Source organism: Stegodyphus dumicola, chromosome 11, assembly GCF_044657685.1.
Source record: "Stegodyphus dumicola isolate Sdum_Otavi_A_Nest chromosome 11, ASM4465768v1".
NCBI classification, from domain to species: domain Eukaryota; kingdom Metazoa; phylum Arthropoda; class Arachnida; order Araneae; family Eresidae; genus Stegodyphus; species Stegodyphus dumicola.
In genome coordinates this window covers 110663288-110679369 of record NC_140778.1, presented here as the reverse complement: position 1 = coordinate 110679369, position 16082 = coordinate 110663288, and the positions used below count along the sequence as shown (strand labels likewise).

At 31.2% G+C, this 16082-nt stretch overlaps 1 protein-coding gene across 4 annotated transcripts in view; it reads left to right on the top strand.

Annotated features, from left to right (window-relative positions):
• LOC146994239 (clavesin-2-like) overlaps window positions 1-16082 on the top strand; it is a 92902-nt gene that overhangs the window by 8089 nt on the left and 68731 nt on the right. For 2 of the 4 annotated variants that reach the window (XM_085827091.1, XM_085827093.1), the window contains exons 1-2: window positions 2747-2883; window positions 7006-7116. In XM_085827091.1, the coding sequence (XP_085683217.1) occupies window positions 7078-7116 (39 nt within the window). In that variant the 5' untranslated portion in view covers window positions 2747-2883; window positions 7006-7077. Of the gene's footprint in view, window positions 1-2746; window positions 2884-7005; window positions 7117-16082 lie in introns of those variants that run through there. The other 2 variants (XM_085827090.1, XM_085827092.1) reach the window with 1 other exon arrangement.

The window sequence follows — 16082 nt, the reverse complement described above, 5'->3', positions numbered from 1 at the left end:
CAGTTATCTTTTACATTTAGAAGAGTTTGAGTCCATGGTTCTGCACAAATGCTCGTTCGAGAGAATTCGTAACTAAGTCCTTCATCACCAAAACCGAGTACTTTTCTTCGTGGAACATACTGAGTCCCATTAATTTCAAAACTAATATTTTTAAAATCATAATTTGATAGTTCATCTAGCAAAATATCAGCTTCATTTTGTGAATAAAATTCTTAGTATAATTCCACATTTAACTCTGTATCACATATATTCCTCATATTCGCTTTTGAATCTAACGACAATTCTGAATGATATAGAAATACGTAGCATTCTTAAATAGCAAAAATTATCTAAAAAATACATTAACGAAATGATTTCATCAACACTTATAGTAATACATTCTTGTCATGTCTTGTTTGTGAAGCCAGTCTTTCCGGCGTCATATGTGTAAAAATAATCATGATAGGATAGTGGGAAAGAGTTATAGTGTCCTAATGTTGTTACTCTGAACTTCGATATTACATACATGCATAAGGAGAATCTTAAAAGCATCATCCACTTATCATGATAGAGTAATGGAAAATTTCTAAAACTCTGATAATCATACGCGAAAGAATGTATTATCTTAAGGTTGTTGTTGCTATTCCAAGTTTGACAATACATACAGAAGTGAAAGAAGATCCATGATAAGCGCGCTTATCATGGATAGAAAGAGAAAAAATAGAAAATAGAAATTAAATAGAAAATATAAATAGAATTAAATAGAAATTAAATAGAAAATATAAATAGAATTAAATAGAAATTAAACAGAATTTAAATAGAAAAGCTTCTTGGTGAAATGAATGTATTTTTATTTTTTATAACAATTTTTTTAAGTATTGTATGTTTACAGTGCAGTATATGCTTCAAGTGATTCACTCATGTTGAAAATTTAAGAGTTTATGAAGCGATTATTCGCTGAAGTTTTAGTTATGTGATATATTTGCGAGGTTTCTTGAATACGAGTTATCTGAAGAGATATTTGAAATCTCATGAAAGAAACATCAGATGTAGTGTATGTCCTAAGAAATTTAAGTTTATAGTTTGAAAAGTCGCGAAGCTTCTGGTCTTAGAATTTTGTAGTGAATAATCACAAGTTCTTTTCATGTAAAAAGGATATGAAAACTTATAAAGTTACTTTTAAGAGTAAATCATGATAACAAATATTTAGTAAGCATAAGAATTTAAAACAATATGAATCTTTACATCGTATTGAATGTTCGGACATTTTTTCAAGTAAAACAGAATTTGAAGAAAATCTCACGAACCGTTTTTTTAAATTTTGTCGGTGTCAAAATAAACAGAAATATGCTGATGATGATATTTTGAAACAGCATGATACTTCTCTTCTTATAAATTGCATCCATTGTTTACAAGTGTTTGAAAGAAAAAGTGATCTCTTACACCACATTCGAATGCGACATGGTTTGATGCGAATCTTACAAAAACGAAGAAACCGTGACATCGTTAATACATGCAAGTCTTAATAGTATGTTCGCAATTGAATCGATTTGCTAGAACATAGAAAATGATCATGTCTTAGATGTACTTCTTGAATATATAAAATTGTAGTTAGTAAGGAAAAAATGAGTTATGATGTAGTTTTACACTGAGTTATGATATCGGTGTTTGAAATGGTAATCAATAGTTACATTTCAAATGTGTCGTGAGTGTGAAAATGCAGAAATAAAAGAGCTTTGGCGAATTTATTAAACGTGGTTTAATGTGGTTGATGGAAAAATTTGTTCCATGTGAATTAAATAGTGTAAGATATGAACCTCTTTCTCTCAATAGTTAATTATTCAATTGTAAGACAATTAAACTTTAAATATATATGCATATAGTACATGTAATGATTAATATTACATTGATTAATGTAAATAACTGATGATATGTGTATTAACATAGTGAATGTTCGCTTTTATGAAGTTCTAAGCATTACTTTAAATAGCATACATAAAACTTTTATCTCATGTATACAAACATGACAATATCTATTGAGTTTTCGTTTATTCTTTGGAATGTATGAAAGTTTAAATATTTTTTTAATTTAATGTAGATTGGAGTAAAATATCTGTATCTTTCTTCATTTCAATCGGTAATATCTGTATGCTGGTAAAGGTACGTATGTTCGTAAGAATTATACTATGTCACATTTTTGACAATCTTCTTTCATTCATATTAGCTAATAAGAGAATTATTGAAGTTAGTAAAGTAATGAAAATCAACGTTATTGAAAGAAAACTCTAAAAGCATTTACATTTCCAGAAATATATCAAAGTTCCTTTTCTTAAAAACAGCAGGTGTATCGTAGTTTTTATTTCGTTAAAAGCTGAACTTGTAAAATAAAAATTTTCTATTAGTGTAAGGTAAACAAAAAGAAAATCAAGAGACAATCCGTATCATGAATGAAATTCAAGTCTTACATCGGAATTAAAAGAAATATTATGTTTATGCCTATTTAGCGCAAAATGTGTTTATTTGTCTTATAAATTTAACTAAAACCATTCTTATAACAGTATGTTGCCTTTAAACTGGGTAAAAATGTTAAGTATATTTTATGATGGTATTGATATACTTGTCAAAAAAGTTCTAGAAACTTCAAATGTCGAAAGAGCATATGATAAGAGTCTCCTTTCCTATCGCTACGTCAGTTACAGGTTAAGGTGTGTCTTGAATGGATAAAGGTAATGTTTGTGCAAAAATATAGTAGTTCTATTTTGAACTGAGAAATAATTCGCTTTTTGTCAACTAAGGAAACTTAAACAGAATGTCAGTGAAAGACATTGCGTTTGCATAGTGAATTATGAAGGTACTGAAAGGTAGTAAAGAAGGTGAATGAAAGAATTAATTTGAACAAATAAGGTAAGGCTATCATTAAAAGAAAAAAACTGTTCAAAAGATGTATGTTAGAATTAAAAGTAAGATGTTAAAATTTAAAAAGATGTAACAGAGTAAAACCAAAGAATACTGGTATTTCCCATCTGGAAAACAGTAATTTGAGTACGGTATAGAAAAAGTTGGTTTTAAGAATTTCTTTATGCATGTGATGCAAAACAATTGCTAGTTTATCATGAGTGCTGACATAGATGCAATAAGTGTAGGAAAAATAGTAAAATTAGTATAGTCAGTGTCTCTAAAACATGAAAAAATAATAATGTGAGCAGTGTAAATTCATTTGAAGTACTGAAAAATGACATAGACTAAATATCAGAAGATGTAAGAAATATTTCGGTATGTGTGGATGAAACACTGAATGTGGTTGTAAAATTAGAAATGAAAATTATCAACACACTTAAAGGTAATAGGGATTTAAAACTAAACATGATGTTAGAAACTTTGAAGATCGTAAAACTATGTGAGAAAGAAATACAGTTAGATATAAATGGTTTTAAACTGTAAAGTTGTGAATGGAAATTTCTGAGTAAAACCTGTAGATGATCTATTATGATCGGAGAATAAAACAAGTATTTTAAAAATTGCAAGGAAATATTTGAATATGGAGTAAATGAAAACAATCCATATCGTTAAAATAAATAAAAAGGGATAAAATGTTGGAATTACGAGTGATGAGACAGAAATAAAAACATTATAATAAATAAGTTAAACTCGAATTAAGAAATATAAACACAGAAGGGAAATCATGAACGTAAGAAAAGCAATTAACAGTTATAGACTTAAGTTTTAAAAAAAAATATTCGGTAACGTAAGGAAGATATTGTTGAACACGTGAAAGAAATTAGAAATTTTGTAGAAACTTTAGTAAAAGAACTAAGATCACGAAAAATAAACGTTTCTTTTTAAATACAATTTCATACCACTAAGTTAAAGTGTGTATAGAATACTAGAATTGTTTAAAAAAAGTAAATGAAGTTAAAATTCAGAATATATTGAACATTATAACGTTAAAAAAAGTGTGAAATTGCATCTAAAATTAAGTAATGTAACAAATAAACAGCATGTGCGGGAACGTTTGTGAAATATAACATATAAGTTAAAAATCAGGGTATGCTGAAATTTATGAAAGGTATAAAAAAATAGTATGTGGAAATTAAATAAAATATTACAAATTAGAAACGTTAAGTATTAAAAAAGTATGACAGTAAATGAATATGTTATTATGAACAGAAAACCTAAGAAATAAGTTAAAGTTTCATTTAAAACTAGAAAGGATAAAAGTATCAGAATAAAATTGAGTAATAAAAACAAATTATCTTGTAGTTACATTAAAGGAAAGTCTTTTTTATATTTGTTTCTTTTACATTGTTTTCAGAGTCGCGCAGTGAATAATTTTAACACCAGACTTAAAAAATATATTTCTAAAACATATAATTCACTTTTTCATTAATAGAGGGCAGCATCGCTATATCATCAAAATTAAGATGCAGAAAATATTTCCCGTTGCCAATATAAAAAAACTAACTTTAAATGAAAAGCAGGATGTCTACAACTCAACCAGCAATCTACCAACAATTCAACTCCACTCGTGACCACGCCTCCTAGTGTGATGACGTTGCCTTTGACCCCGCCCTCTGTGTGACGTTATTGGTCACGTCCCCTGACCCTCCTGGCGCAGAACTGTCATTTTCTATCTACTAATGACTTATTAACAACAACCATAGTACTAGCTGTATGTGCATTTACCACAACTTCCTCACGGGAGCACAGATGCCGAGCAGCACTATAAAATTTGCATAACCATATCTATCCCTAATTCAGTCACACTTCAGTGTAAATCATCTTTGTGATTTATTTTAGCAACAACTTCTGAATTCCTCATTTTTAATTTGGGTATTTCCTCTCTATATTCAAATATAATAATAATTTTTCTGGATTGCGTCATTTCTAGATCAATCTGTGTCACATGGCTTGCTTAACATTATGACGTAGCTAATTCGGAAACTAAACTCAAAATTTCGAGAACTGAATATTTCCTCTTAATAAGCACTCTAAACCTCTTAATAAAACTCTAACCTCTAACCTAACTCTAACTCTCTAAACCAAAACCAAACCTTCTCTTGGTGAACCTCCATACTGGATTATTTCGCACTTTTGTTTCTGTCTCTGTTGCCACTTTGATGCTGTTTCGCTGTGCTCTCTTCTTATCGCAACAGTATCATAAATGTAAATATTCCTGAATGGGCACGATTAGAGTGCCATGTAAATTGTGGCTGTAAAAATCAATTGAAATAAAGTTGAATATTTAATCTTACTCGGCTGCCAAGTTGTTCTTCAGTATGGATGTACGTTCTATGCTATCTACGTGCTGCACCATCAGTATTTCAATATTTCTACGTCTCAGCATTCTTACTTCAGTAATTCTAAATTTGTTTTCTATTTAATTTTTTATTTGAAATAATATTTACTAAAATTATGCTTTATGTTATTATCGATATGTCTTATTTACTTATTTTGTGCAAACTGGAAAACCCCACAGCTTTCTCCTAATACAAATATATCCATTTTATGAGCACATTAACGAATTAAGTTATTCTCACCAATGGTTAAGCTTTGCTCAAGCAGTTACATACAAAGGCCTCCGTTCCTCATTTAAAAGCAACTAGACTTTCTGAAGCTCCCTAAGGGCATTCCAATTTTTAAAAAAATTAACTACACTCCATTATGTTAATAATAATAATAATAATAGTAATAATAATAATAATATACGAGAAAAGTGAAAGTTTTCAAATACACAATAATGAAAAGTTAAATCATTCGATATTATAAATTCCAACTGTATATTTTCATCAAACCGTACTACATTAAAAAATTGAATATAGTGATAGAGTAACATGTTAAAATTTCAAAATAGGATCAATTGATAAATAAATCATTGATAATATTATTCAGAGAAAGGAAAAGAGAAATTTTTTCCTCATCCACAAAACTTGAAGTACATTGACCTTCAAAGCTATAGAATAATTTTGGCACATTTGAAAACGCTGTTAAATCTTTTGAATCATAAACAGAGGATGGATTACTTTTGAACCAGCTAGTACTAGGTTGCATTTTTTTCTCTGATGAATTCCATTATGCAATCGTCGATTTGAAGAAATGGTTAATTAATTATGTAGACATTGCTTTGATTTGAAAATAAAATTTGTAACACACTTGTTTTAGAACGATTTGCAGAGAGCAGTGTCAATACCTTGAGAGTTAGGAGAATTGGAAGAATAAATTTTTCCATTGGAGTTTTGAAACACTGGAAACCATCCTGTCCGACTCAACTAACAAATTTAGAAATACTGAGACGTATAAACATTGAAATACTGCTGGTGCAGTACGTAGGTAGCATAGAAAGTAGATCCATATTGAAAAGAAAACTTGGCAGCAGAGTAAGATTAAATATTCAGCTTCATTTCAATTGACATTTGCGGCCAAAATTTAGATCGCATTCCAATCGTGACTAACGAAGAACATTTACATTTTTGATATTATTGCGACACGAAGAGAGCAGAGGAAAATAGCGTCAAAGCGGCAAGCAAAAGTGCTCAATTATCCAATATAGAGGCTCACCAAGAGATACGTCATCAGCGTTACACAAGCCACGTGACATAAACTGATCTAGAAATGACGCTAAGCAGAAAAGTTATTACTGCTTTTGAGTACAGGCAGAAAATACCCAAATTAAAAATGATGAATTAAGAAAATATTGTTAAATTAAATTACAAATCCGATTTACATATTTTTATCTTATATAGAGAGAGAATTATTCTTCTTGTATAGAAGCAGATGCACTATAAAGCAAAACTCATTTTATTTCTTTGCTAAAAGCATTATCATTCGCATGTAACAAGATTATTAAAAACTATGTGTACGAATAATTTCCTAGGATTTTTCTAGGTATAGTTCCATTTTAGAACCTTTCCAATCATATGTAAAGTATCTGGAGACAACAGTAATATCTCTCGCTCATATTTAATAATTTAATTCTTTTAATGTAGAATTAATTCAGATTTTAAAATTGAATAATTTGTTTGATTTCAGCGTTGTCTTCCTTGTCGAATTAAAAGCATCCATTTGGTGAACATACCAAGCTTTTTCAATACTTTCTACCATATGTCAAAAATTTTGCTCCCTAAAAAGCTTCAAAAAAGAGTAAGTGATTTTACTGGTTGTTGCATTTTTTTAATATTTAAATTTGTTATGGCCTTTAATTATAAATCTAAGGGTTGTCCCACTAATTATTTTTTCATATTATAATTGGATGAAAATGAAATATATCATTATGTTATTAAGATAACTGAGTAATATTAAATAATTAAGGAATAAAAACTAAAAAATAAAACTTAAATTTGAAAAAAAATTAAGTGTTACTTATTGGAGTATGATTAAGAACAGTATGTACAAAAGGATTGTTTAATAGAAATTTCCATGTTTGGCCCATTAAGTAAATGCAAAATATTAAATTTATGGGAATTTATAAGTCACATGTATGGGAATTTAAAAATGAAGGGAAAATGATCTCTTCTGTTTCGCAATAAAACTTTCTTTAATTTTCTGTATAGTCATTTGGAGTTATAGTCAAATACAAACCTCACATCTTTATTTCATAGAATTTGCAAAATCTGTTGATCAAATCCTGTGTAATTGCATGCCGATTCCTGTAATCCTTTCATTTTCAGATCCTGGTAAAGGATAAGCAGGGGTAATAAGGGAATAATGGTTCGTTGCAGTTTCTCAAGGAAGAAAATTAAAATAATTGAAAACAAAATTCTTAGGCATGTCTTATTTGCACCATACGTTTTCACTAATGAACAAATTCGTAAAAATCTCAAGACTGATGTTATTGATGCATACCACATGCTCAAATTTGTGCGATTTTAATAATTAAGTTGAGCAGTACATTTGAGTGGTATCTTCTGTTTCCTTGTGTCTTGATAACAGAAATGCTCAATCCTTAGAGAGCATTATCATAATGAGCAAAAAATGTGAACCAGCAGTGAACACAAATAGACCTATATGAAGTTCCGAGATCTTTTCTACATATTCTTTGAACAGTTACCCCGACCTCCATTAAAGATATTCAGCTTGGTGTTCCCTTTTTGATGATTCCATCCTAAAATATGAAACCGCTTTAGTAGAAATAAGAACTTTCATGAACAGTGAGAGGCAAGTTGTGTGTTTCTGTCCCCAAAGATCAAAATATGTCTAGAATCACAGTTTAGGGGCTATATTTGCACACATCAATAACCAATACAGCTTCCTCTGAACATGATGATGATATCACTTAATGATTTTTCGGGAAAATGAAGTTGGGACACAAACCATTGGTTTTCTTTCATAAAATCAACCTCATTATAAATGTCTTGCAACAATGGAATGATTAATTTGAAGTCCTATAGCAACCTCATGCAACACCTCCTAACAAAAGAAAACCAGAACACTAGATCGTGACGTCACGAGCAGTCGTCTGAGTCGAAAATCCGAGAAGGCAAAGAAACGAAATAAATTACACGCTAGTGCCGTACTTAACATTACTTGCTTTCACTATTTGATATAGATATTTGAGTTGGATTCCATTCAAAGATTCAACATTTTTGTTGTTTATAAACAGTACGATTAATATTTCTCGGATTTTAATATATTAAGCAAATACACAAATACGATTTTTTTAAACTCTTTGGCCAAAGATAAATGGTAAACATTCATACCTTGTAGGTTATTTTCAAAAATAACATTAATAATAATATTTGTTATATATATTGACTCGTCAAACATAGATAAATTACTGTTTAATTATAAGATTAAATTAGATTACTTTATACATAAGAGAGACATTGATGCTAAATGGTTGGCGGCAAGTGACGAGCGTGTGACGCAGCACCAAGCAGCACAAATACCGTGCACTTGCCTAGCTAGTCAGGTGAAAGGCACTGCCATCTATCGGCAAGCAAAGTAATTAATATCTAACAATATTGTCCATGATTAACTAGAGACGTTTACACTAAAAATATTTTAAATTCTAAAAACTGCTTCACAGAGAAGCATTGCGAAATACAAAAGAACTTGTTCCTACAAATCTACGAACAAACATATTGTGCATGAAGACAGTTGTTACTGGAATATGGTTTAATTTCTATCAAAATATCTACTTCCCTGCTCATTAAAGAATAATTAAATTTAAAAAAAAAGATTGTTGGCGTTCTGTAAAAAATATATACTTCTTTAATATCGTCCTTTTTATATCATGATTTAAATAGTATGAAGCAACACTTCCAAAATTTAAAAAAAAAAAAAAAAAAAGTTGCCTCTTTTCACACTTTTTTGTAGTTTTAAGTATAAATTTTATAATAAATACATTTTTGTAAGGAAAAATATCTTACTATGACACATAACATTATGAAATATATTAAATATATAATATTATGAAATATATTTTGGCAGAAGAAATGTCTTAGTTGAACGACAATGAATAATTTATTTATTTCAAAGTTTAACAGTATAAAATTTTATGTAAATTTAAGAATTTTCTACTTTTGTTTCCAGACTAACTAATGTATACACATCCTGGAAGGTTAACAGCAGGAGTTAATAAGTTAAAATCATCAATACTGTACAAAGCCCGTAATCCGGACTCGTCGGGACTTCGGCGATTCCGGATTAGGGATTTTTCCGGATTATAGATCATCAGTTTAAATCTGGTAAGATGGCATGAAGAAATTATAAAATTAAAAATATGAAACCGTAATTTATGAAATAAAGAACAATTATGATCTAAAGGGTTTAAAAATTTACAAAAAAAAAAAGCTTAATATTTATTTGTTTACTTTATTAAACATTTCTTTCAGTGTAAGTTGTTTAAGTTGCTTCGTTTTTTGTGCTAATACTTTCTCTTTAATTCTATAAACAGACATAATTTCTTGTTCAGTCCCACTGTTCAAGTCCTGTAATTGCTGTGTCGAGAATACCAACTAACTTGTGAATCGAAATTTTTTCGTTTTCAATAACCTCTCTGTTCTTTTCTTGGGCGTTTTCGTGGTTTACCCCATGTGTAACGTGTATACGAGTCAGTTTCTCTTAGAAAGTCCTCCACGAAGGCATCCCTCCCCTTAGGCAGATAACCCTCGAGGCTTTGCCATAATCACACACACACACACTCTGCTACTTTCTTCACTATCGGAAGCGGTACATCGAAACATGCTTTCGCTTTGGAGATCCTTTGGTAGCTCCAGAATTGGAAACTCTTTTTTACATAATCGAAAGTTCAAGCTTAATTTTTATAAGATTGCTCTAACAGTCTGCAAAAAATAATAAGCCGGATCCAATTAGAAGATTAAGGAACAGCGCAATCTGCAACATTAACTGAAATGCCTTAGAATCACTAAAGATAATTTTAGCCTAGCTTATACCGTCCGTTATACATTAAACGCGCATGCGTAAACGCATAACAAAAAAAAATGTTTGTGGCTTTGAGGTCCGGATCATAGATCATTCCGGATAATGGTCGTCCGGATGTACTGTACTAACTCAAAAAGGAATTTATGCTTTAATCTCATAATTTAATATTTTAAGTTGCCATTCTTAATGTTGCCTTACAGTTTTCTAATATTCATGGGGAAAAAATTCCATATTATCTGCATACAAGTTACTACTTATCACTTCATTTTTCTTCAAGTCAGTAATTTGTCTTTAAAAGTAAATATTATTAAAATGTACCAAACTTTAAACATAACATGCTATGTATCTTGCAAGTTTCAAATAAATTAGTATATTAGAGATTTGTTTAGCAAATAATTCAACAGTGCAATTTAAATTTATTATTTAAATCTATAAAACCAATAATATTAGTTGTATATATACGTAATTGTATTATATTAGTTATATATACGTAATTGTATTATATTAGTATATCAGAATTTGAAAATAAAGCTTCACAAATGAAAAATAATAATGTTTTAATTACAGTTTTAAGCAAACTGCCAAAACAACAAAGTAACGCTGAAGTTAAAACATAGTAACATCTTTTCAAAAACACTCTTCAAAGTTTTAAAACAATAAATCTCTAGCCATTTCAAATGAATTTTCTCAGCATAAAATACATTTAAATGATCAAGAGAGCACATTTTAAAGCTATTAATTAATAGTGAATTCACAATATACAAGCAGCAGCTATTCAAACTTTTGATGAACTAGGATATGCACATATAAAAAAAATGAATCGAGTTGACTGAATTTTTTTAACATATGCAAAATGTTGCAACTATCAAATACACTGTTTATATATAATTACAAAAACTAACCCAAATCCATATACTAAACTGCTCTGAATTAATTTACTCATAAATATGAAGTACAGTCAAAAGTCGTTAATTCGGACACCCATAATCCGGAATGATCTATAATCCGGACCTCAAAGCTACAAATTTTCTGCGCATGCGTAGACTTGACGCATGCGCATAGGCGTTTACTCATGCGCCTAAGACCTTCACGGCTGCGAATATGCGTGTGCGCATGCGCATAATACGTTATGCGCGTTTAATGTATAACGTATAATTTAATGTATAACGTATTTAATGTATAATTACGCATGCGCGTTTAATGTATAACAGGCGGTATAAGCTAAGCTAAAATTATCTAATTCAGTTAATGTTGCAGATTGCGTTGTTCCTTAATCTTCGAATTGGATCCGGCTTATTATTTTTTGCAGACTGTTAGAGCAATTTCATAAAAGTACGCTTGAACTTTCGATTATGTCAAATAGAGTTTCCGATATATATTTACTAATATGTAAAGGATCTACAAAGCGAAAGTATGTTTCGAAGTCCATTAAACAAAAAGTGGAATTGCTGCAAAAAATGGATAAAGGCACATCCTTCGTTTCTCTCACAGAATTGCACAAACTCGCCATCGAGCACAACCTCGGGATTGAGCACCCCACTGTATTTGCCTATGTACACATTGATCTATTTTCACTTCAAAAAATCAGAGAATTGTACAAACTCGGCATTGCGCACCACATTTGCTTTGCCCGTTATCACATCGAACTATTTTCACTTAAAAAATTCAGAGAACTACGCAAACCCGGCAACGCGCACAACCTCAGCACTGCGAACTACATTTGCTTTACCCATGTATACATCGATCTATTTTCACTAAAAAAAAATCTGAGAATTGCACAAACACAGAATCGCGCACAACCTCGGCATTGTGCACTACATTAGCTTTGCCCGTGTACATAGCGATCTCTTTCATTTAAAAAATCAGACATTGAATAAACTCAGCATTACTCATATATTCAGAAATCTGCTTTCTCTTCAAAGAAATCGGAGAATTCCAGAAACTCGAGCATAACCAACTCCATTGATTCGAGTGTTAAAAAAAATGTTTCCAGAAAAATTGCACAAAATGAAAATAAAGCTACCAGAATAAAGTAACCACCGAACATCCAAATTGCCGTATTTGACAAGCATCCGATATTTTTCTTAAGTCAATAATAATAAACGAAACTTAGCTTAATGTTACGCGAGACCCTTCACTTAAAAGGACTGTGAACCACCACAACAGGAAAATTCAGGCCGGCATCATGGAATTCAGGTCAAGTAATTGGGATAATCTTTTATCTTTAGAGCATTTTAGCACTGATACAAGCTCTATGTGGAGAATTGTGAATGCGATGAAAAAAGATAGGACGTATCACATTGCTCCAATTAGTCACATGGAATCCACCCACTATTCTGAACAAGACATAGCCAATGTGTTCGCAGAGAAACTTGAGGAAACATTTAGGCCCAACCCCTCGACCAACCCCCAGCACGAACAGAAGGTTCAAAATGTCGTTAACATGCTCAAAAACAGAGATAATACGAATTATATAAAATTCATTTCACCGAAAGAAGTCTATACTATCATTAAACATCTCAATACCAAGAAAGCTCACGGGTTTGACGGGATCAGCAATCGTGCTCTGAAAGCCCGCCCTCCGAGGTGTATAGTGCTACGTACAAACATCTTTAATGCTTGCATCAGGACGAGTTATTACTCTTCGCAGTGGAAACACTCGATTATTATCACTATACTGAAGCCGGGGAAAGACCCCTCACTTCGAGACAGTTATCGTCCTATTAGCCTTCTTCTGGCTATCGGAAAAATATTTGAGAAAGCTTTAAACAACAGTATTACAGACCACCTAGAAAGATTGGATCTGATAGACCTGGCCCAATTTGGTTTCCGAAAACACCACAGTACAACCCATCAAGTACTAAATATCGCTGAGTTTATCACGAGAGCTTTTTGCCACAAGACTGGTGTGGCAGCATGCTTCATAAACCTTGAGAAGGCCTTCGACAACATGGACCTTATAAGAAATAGACTAACCCATTGGGCGGGGCGCGCGTCACCGACATGTCGGCAAGAAAGAGTAGGGACAATTTGGTTTACGTTAACGCTGAAACCTACAGCGTTTGTATCACATAACTCTTTTTAATTATTAAATGTGATACGTTGTATAGTCATGAGATTATAATTGCCACAGTTCTTTCCAAATAGGATTTAAAATATCTCATTAAAGCACTTTTTACTGCATTTCGCGCATTTTTTTCACGCGTAACTCTTGTACAAACATCTTTACTTTGCTAAAACGGTAAACACTAGGAACAAAATTTATGAATTTAATTTTGCGTACAAATAACGTAAAATTAAATAAGATTGATAGTACGTGATGCTTTGAAATAAATAAGGTAAAATTAAACAAGATTTGATATTTTTTTTTTATTTAATGACCATTTTCAGGTAGTGATTTTCAAAACTATAATAACATTACAAAACAATAATTTATTTGATTGTATCATCATTAACTTATTAACATTAAAGTGGAATATTTATTTTAGAAATTTATAAAATTCGGAGCATAAAATTTTCTGAGTGTAATGAAGGGCAAAAAAAAAGGTAAAATAAAATCTATAAGCACTCGGATTTTATATTACGACCAAAAGGAACCTTTTTTTAAAGTTTTGTGTGTTACCTATATTTATTAAATATCATGTTCTTCGCCCGTAAACCACATACATTTGAAAATAGCATATCTTTAGAATTTCCGCAGAGACAAAACTGTTATTTTCCATACAGTGCTCGCTCTGAACTCGTTGAGTTTGTTAATGAAAAATTCGTTAACGTTTTACAAAATATGAAATAGATTAAAACAAATTCGAAATTTGGCCGTCCAGATGCCCATGTTCGGGTGGAGGATTACATTATTCAAAATTTGATGGATCTAAATACCCTCGTTTTTGTCACAGTGCGAGAAACATACATGTATTCATGCAGATTCTTCATTATTTAATTTCTTTAGATAAAATACAGGGGGATAATATTTAATAACAACAATTTGCAAGGAGACAAGGACCTTTATAGTAAAACAGCTCAAAATGCCGCTTCGAAACTAACAGCCTTTCTAGGCCCTTTAGGCTAATAAATTAAATCAACAGTAAATTAAAAAAATCTTATACAGAACTAAAAATACATTTAAAAAAATAATCACTATAAGACACAAGCAAAATTAATTATTATGGTTAAATACAATTTAAATATTAGGATTAAATGTATAAACATTTTTATGGAGGCAAAAGTGTTTATCACTATGATGTATTATGAAATTTAATTGAAAAAAAATTCCTTTATAGAAATTGTGCTATAATATTCATCTACAATTTAAAAAAAGCAGCACAATTTAGAATTTTAAACAAAACTTTCAAAAATTCGTTTTTAAATATTTTGGTATTTTTTATTTATTTACACCAATAAAAAACATAAAAATTGCAAGAGAAAATTGTTTGTTTGAAATTTTCTATTAGTTCAGATTTAAAATATTATTTTCTAAAAGAAGTAGTTACAAATTTCCTTACAACATAGGAAAAGCTAAAAAAGTATCCAGTCCTGAAAGCATGCAATTGCTTTATAATTATTTGGAACGTAAATTATGCTTGAGAAATATGCTAAATTTTTAAAAATCAATATCAGTTTCAAAAATAAAAATATGTAGAAATTCTAATTTGTGAAATGAGGTGCTAGAACCAGCTTTTCTTGACAATTATACACGCTGCAATAGGCAACCAATGTTAAATTTCTGCAGGTCGTCCCTACTCCTCCGGATGTGATCAAGGTGACAGCCGGCAACGCCTCAGACGAGGGAGAAAACCCGTTTGGGTTAGTCTATTTCTTATAATGTCCATGTTCGACAAGGTCTTTCACGAAGGACTGATTTACAAGCTAAATAACTTTCTTTTTCCTGTCAGCCTTGTAAAATTAATCATCTCCTACCTAAAAAGAACGTTCCAGGTGCGAGTTGGAGACTCCCTTTCCATAAGGAAAATCATTGCCAGTGGCGTCCCGCTAGGGTCTGTTATTGGTGCAAAATTATTCAACATTTTCGTTAATGATTTACCCAACTCACTGAATGCTAAAACTTTGAAATATGCAGACGACACGGGGATTTTATCGGAATCTAAAAGCCCCCAATTTTCTCTTACTAACCTACAGTTTCACATCAACATAGTATCTGCTTGGTGTCAACTTTGGAGAATTAAAATTAATACCGCGAAATGTAAAATTGTCCAATTCCGTCGCTACAGAAGAAATGTCACTTCGAACACGGATATCAATATAGAGAATGATGTGATTCCAGTTTGCTCGTCCGCAAAGTACTTGGGAGTTACCCTAGATGATAGGCTCATCTTCAATGAGCACGTAACCAACCAAGTAAATAAAGCAAACGGAGTTTTCATGTCGCTTTATACTGTTATAGGTAGGAAATCGAAATTGAGTTTAAAATCTAAACACATGATCTATCTCACTATGATTAGGCCAGTTATGCTCTACGCCGCCCCAGCGTGGGCAATTGCCAATAAGACGAATAGAAGAAAACTAGAAGGTCCTTCAAAACAGAATTTTGAGAGCCATCACTAACGCGCCCTGGTTTGTACGAAATAGCATCATTCACGCAGACTTGAAAATAAAGCCCATTCCTGAACAAATCCTCATGGAGGCGCACAACTTCTTCGAAAAAATGGATAATTCTCCAGTGCACACGCTAATAGAACTCGGTAATTATGGCCCTACGGTGGACA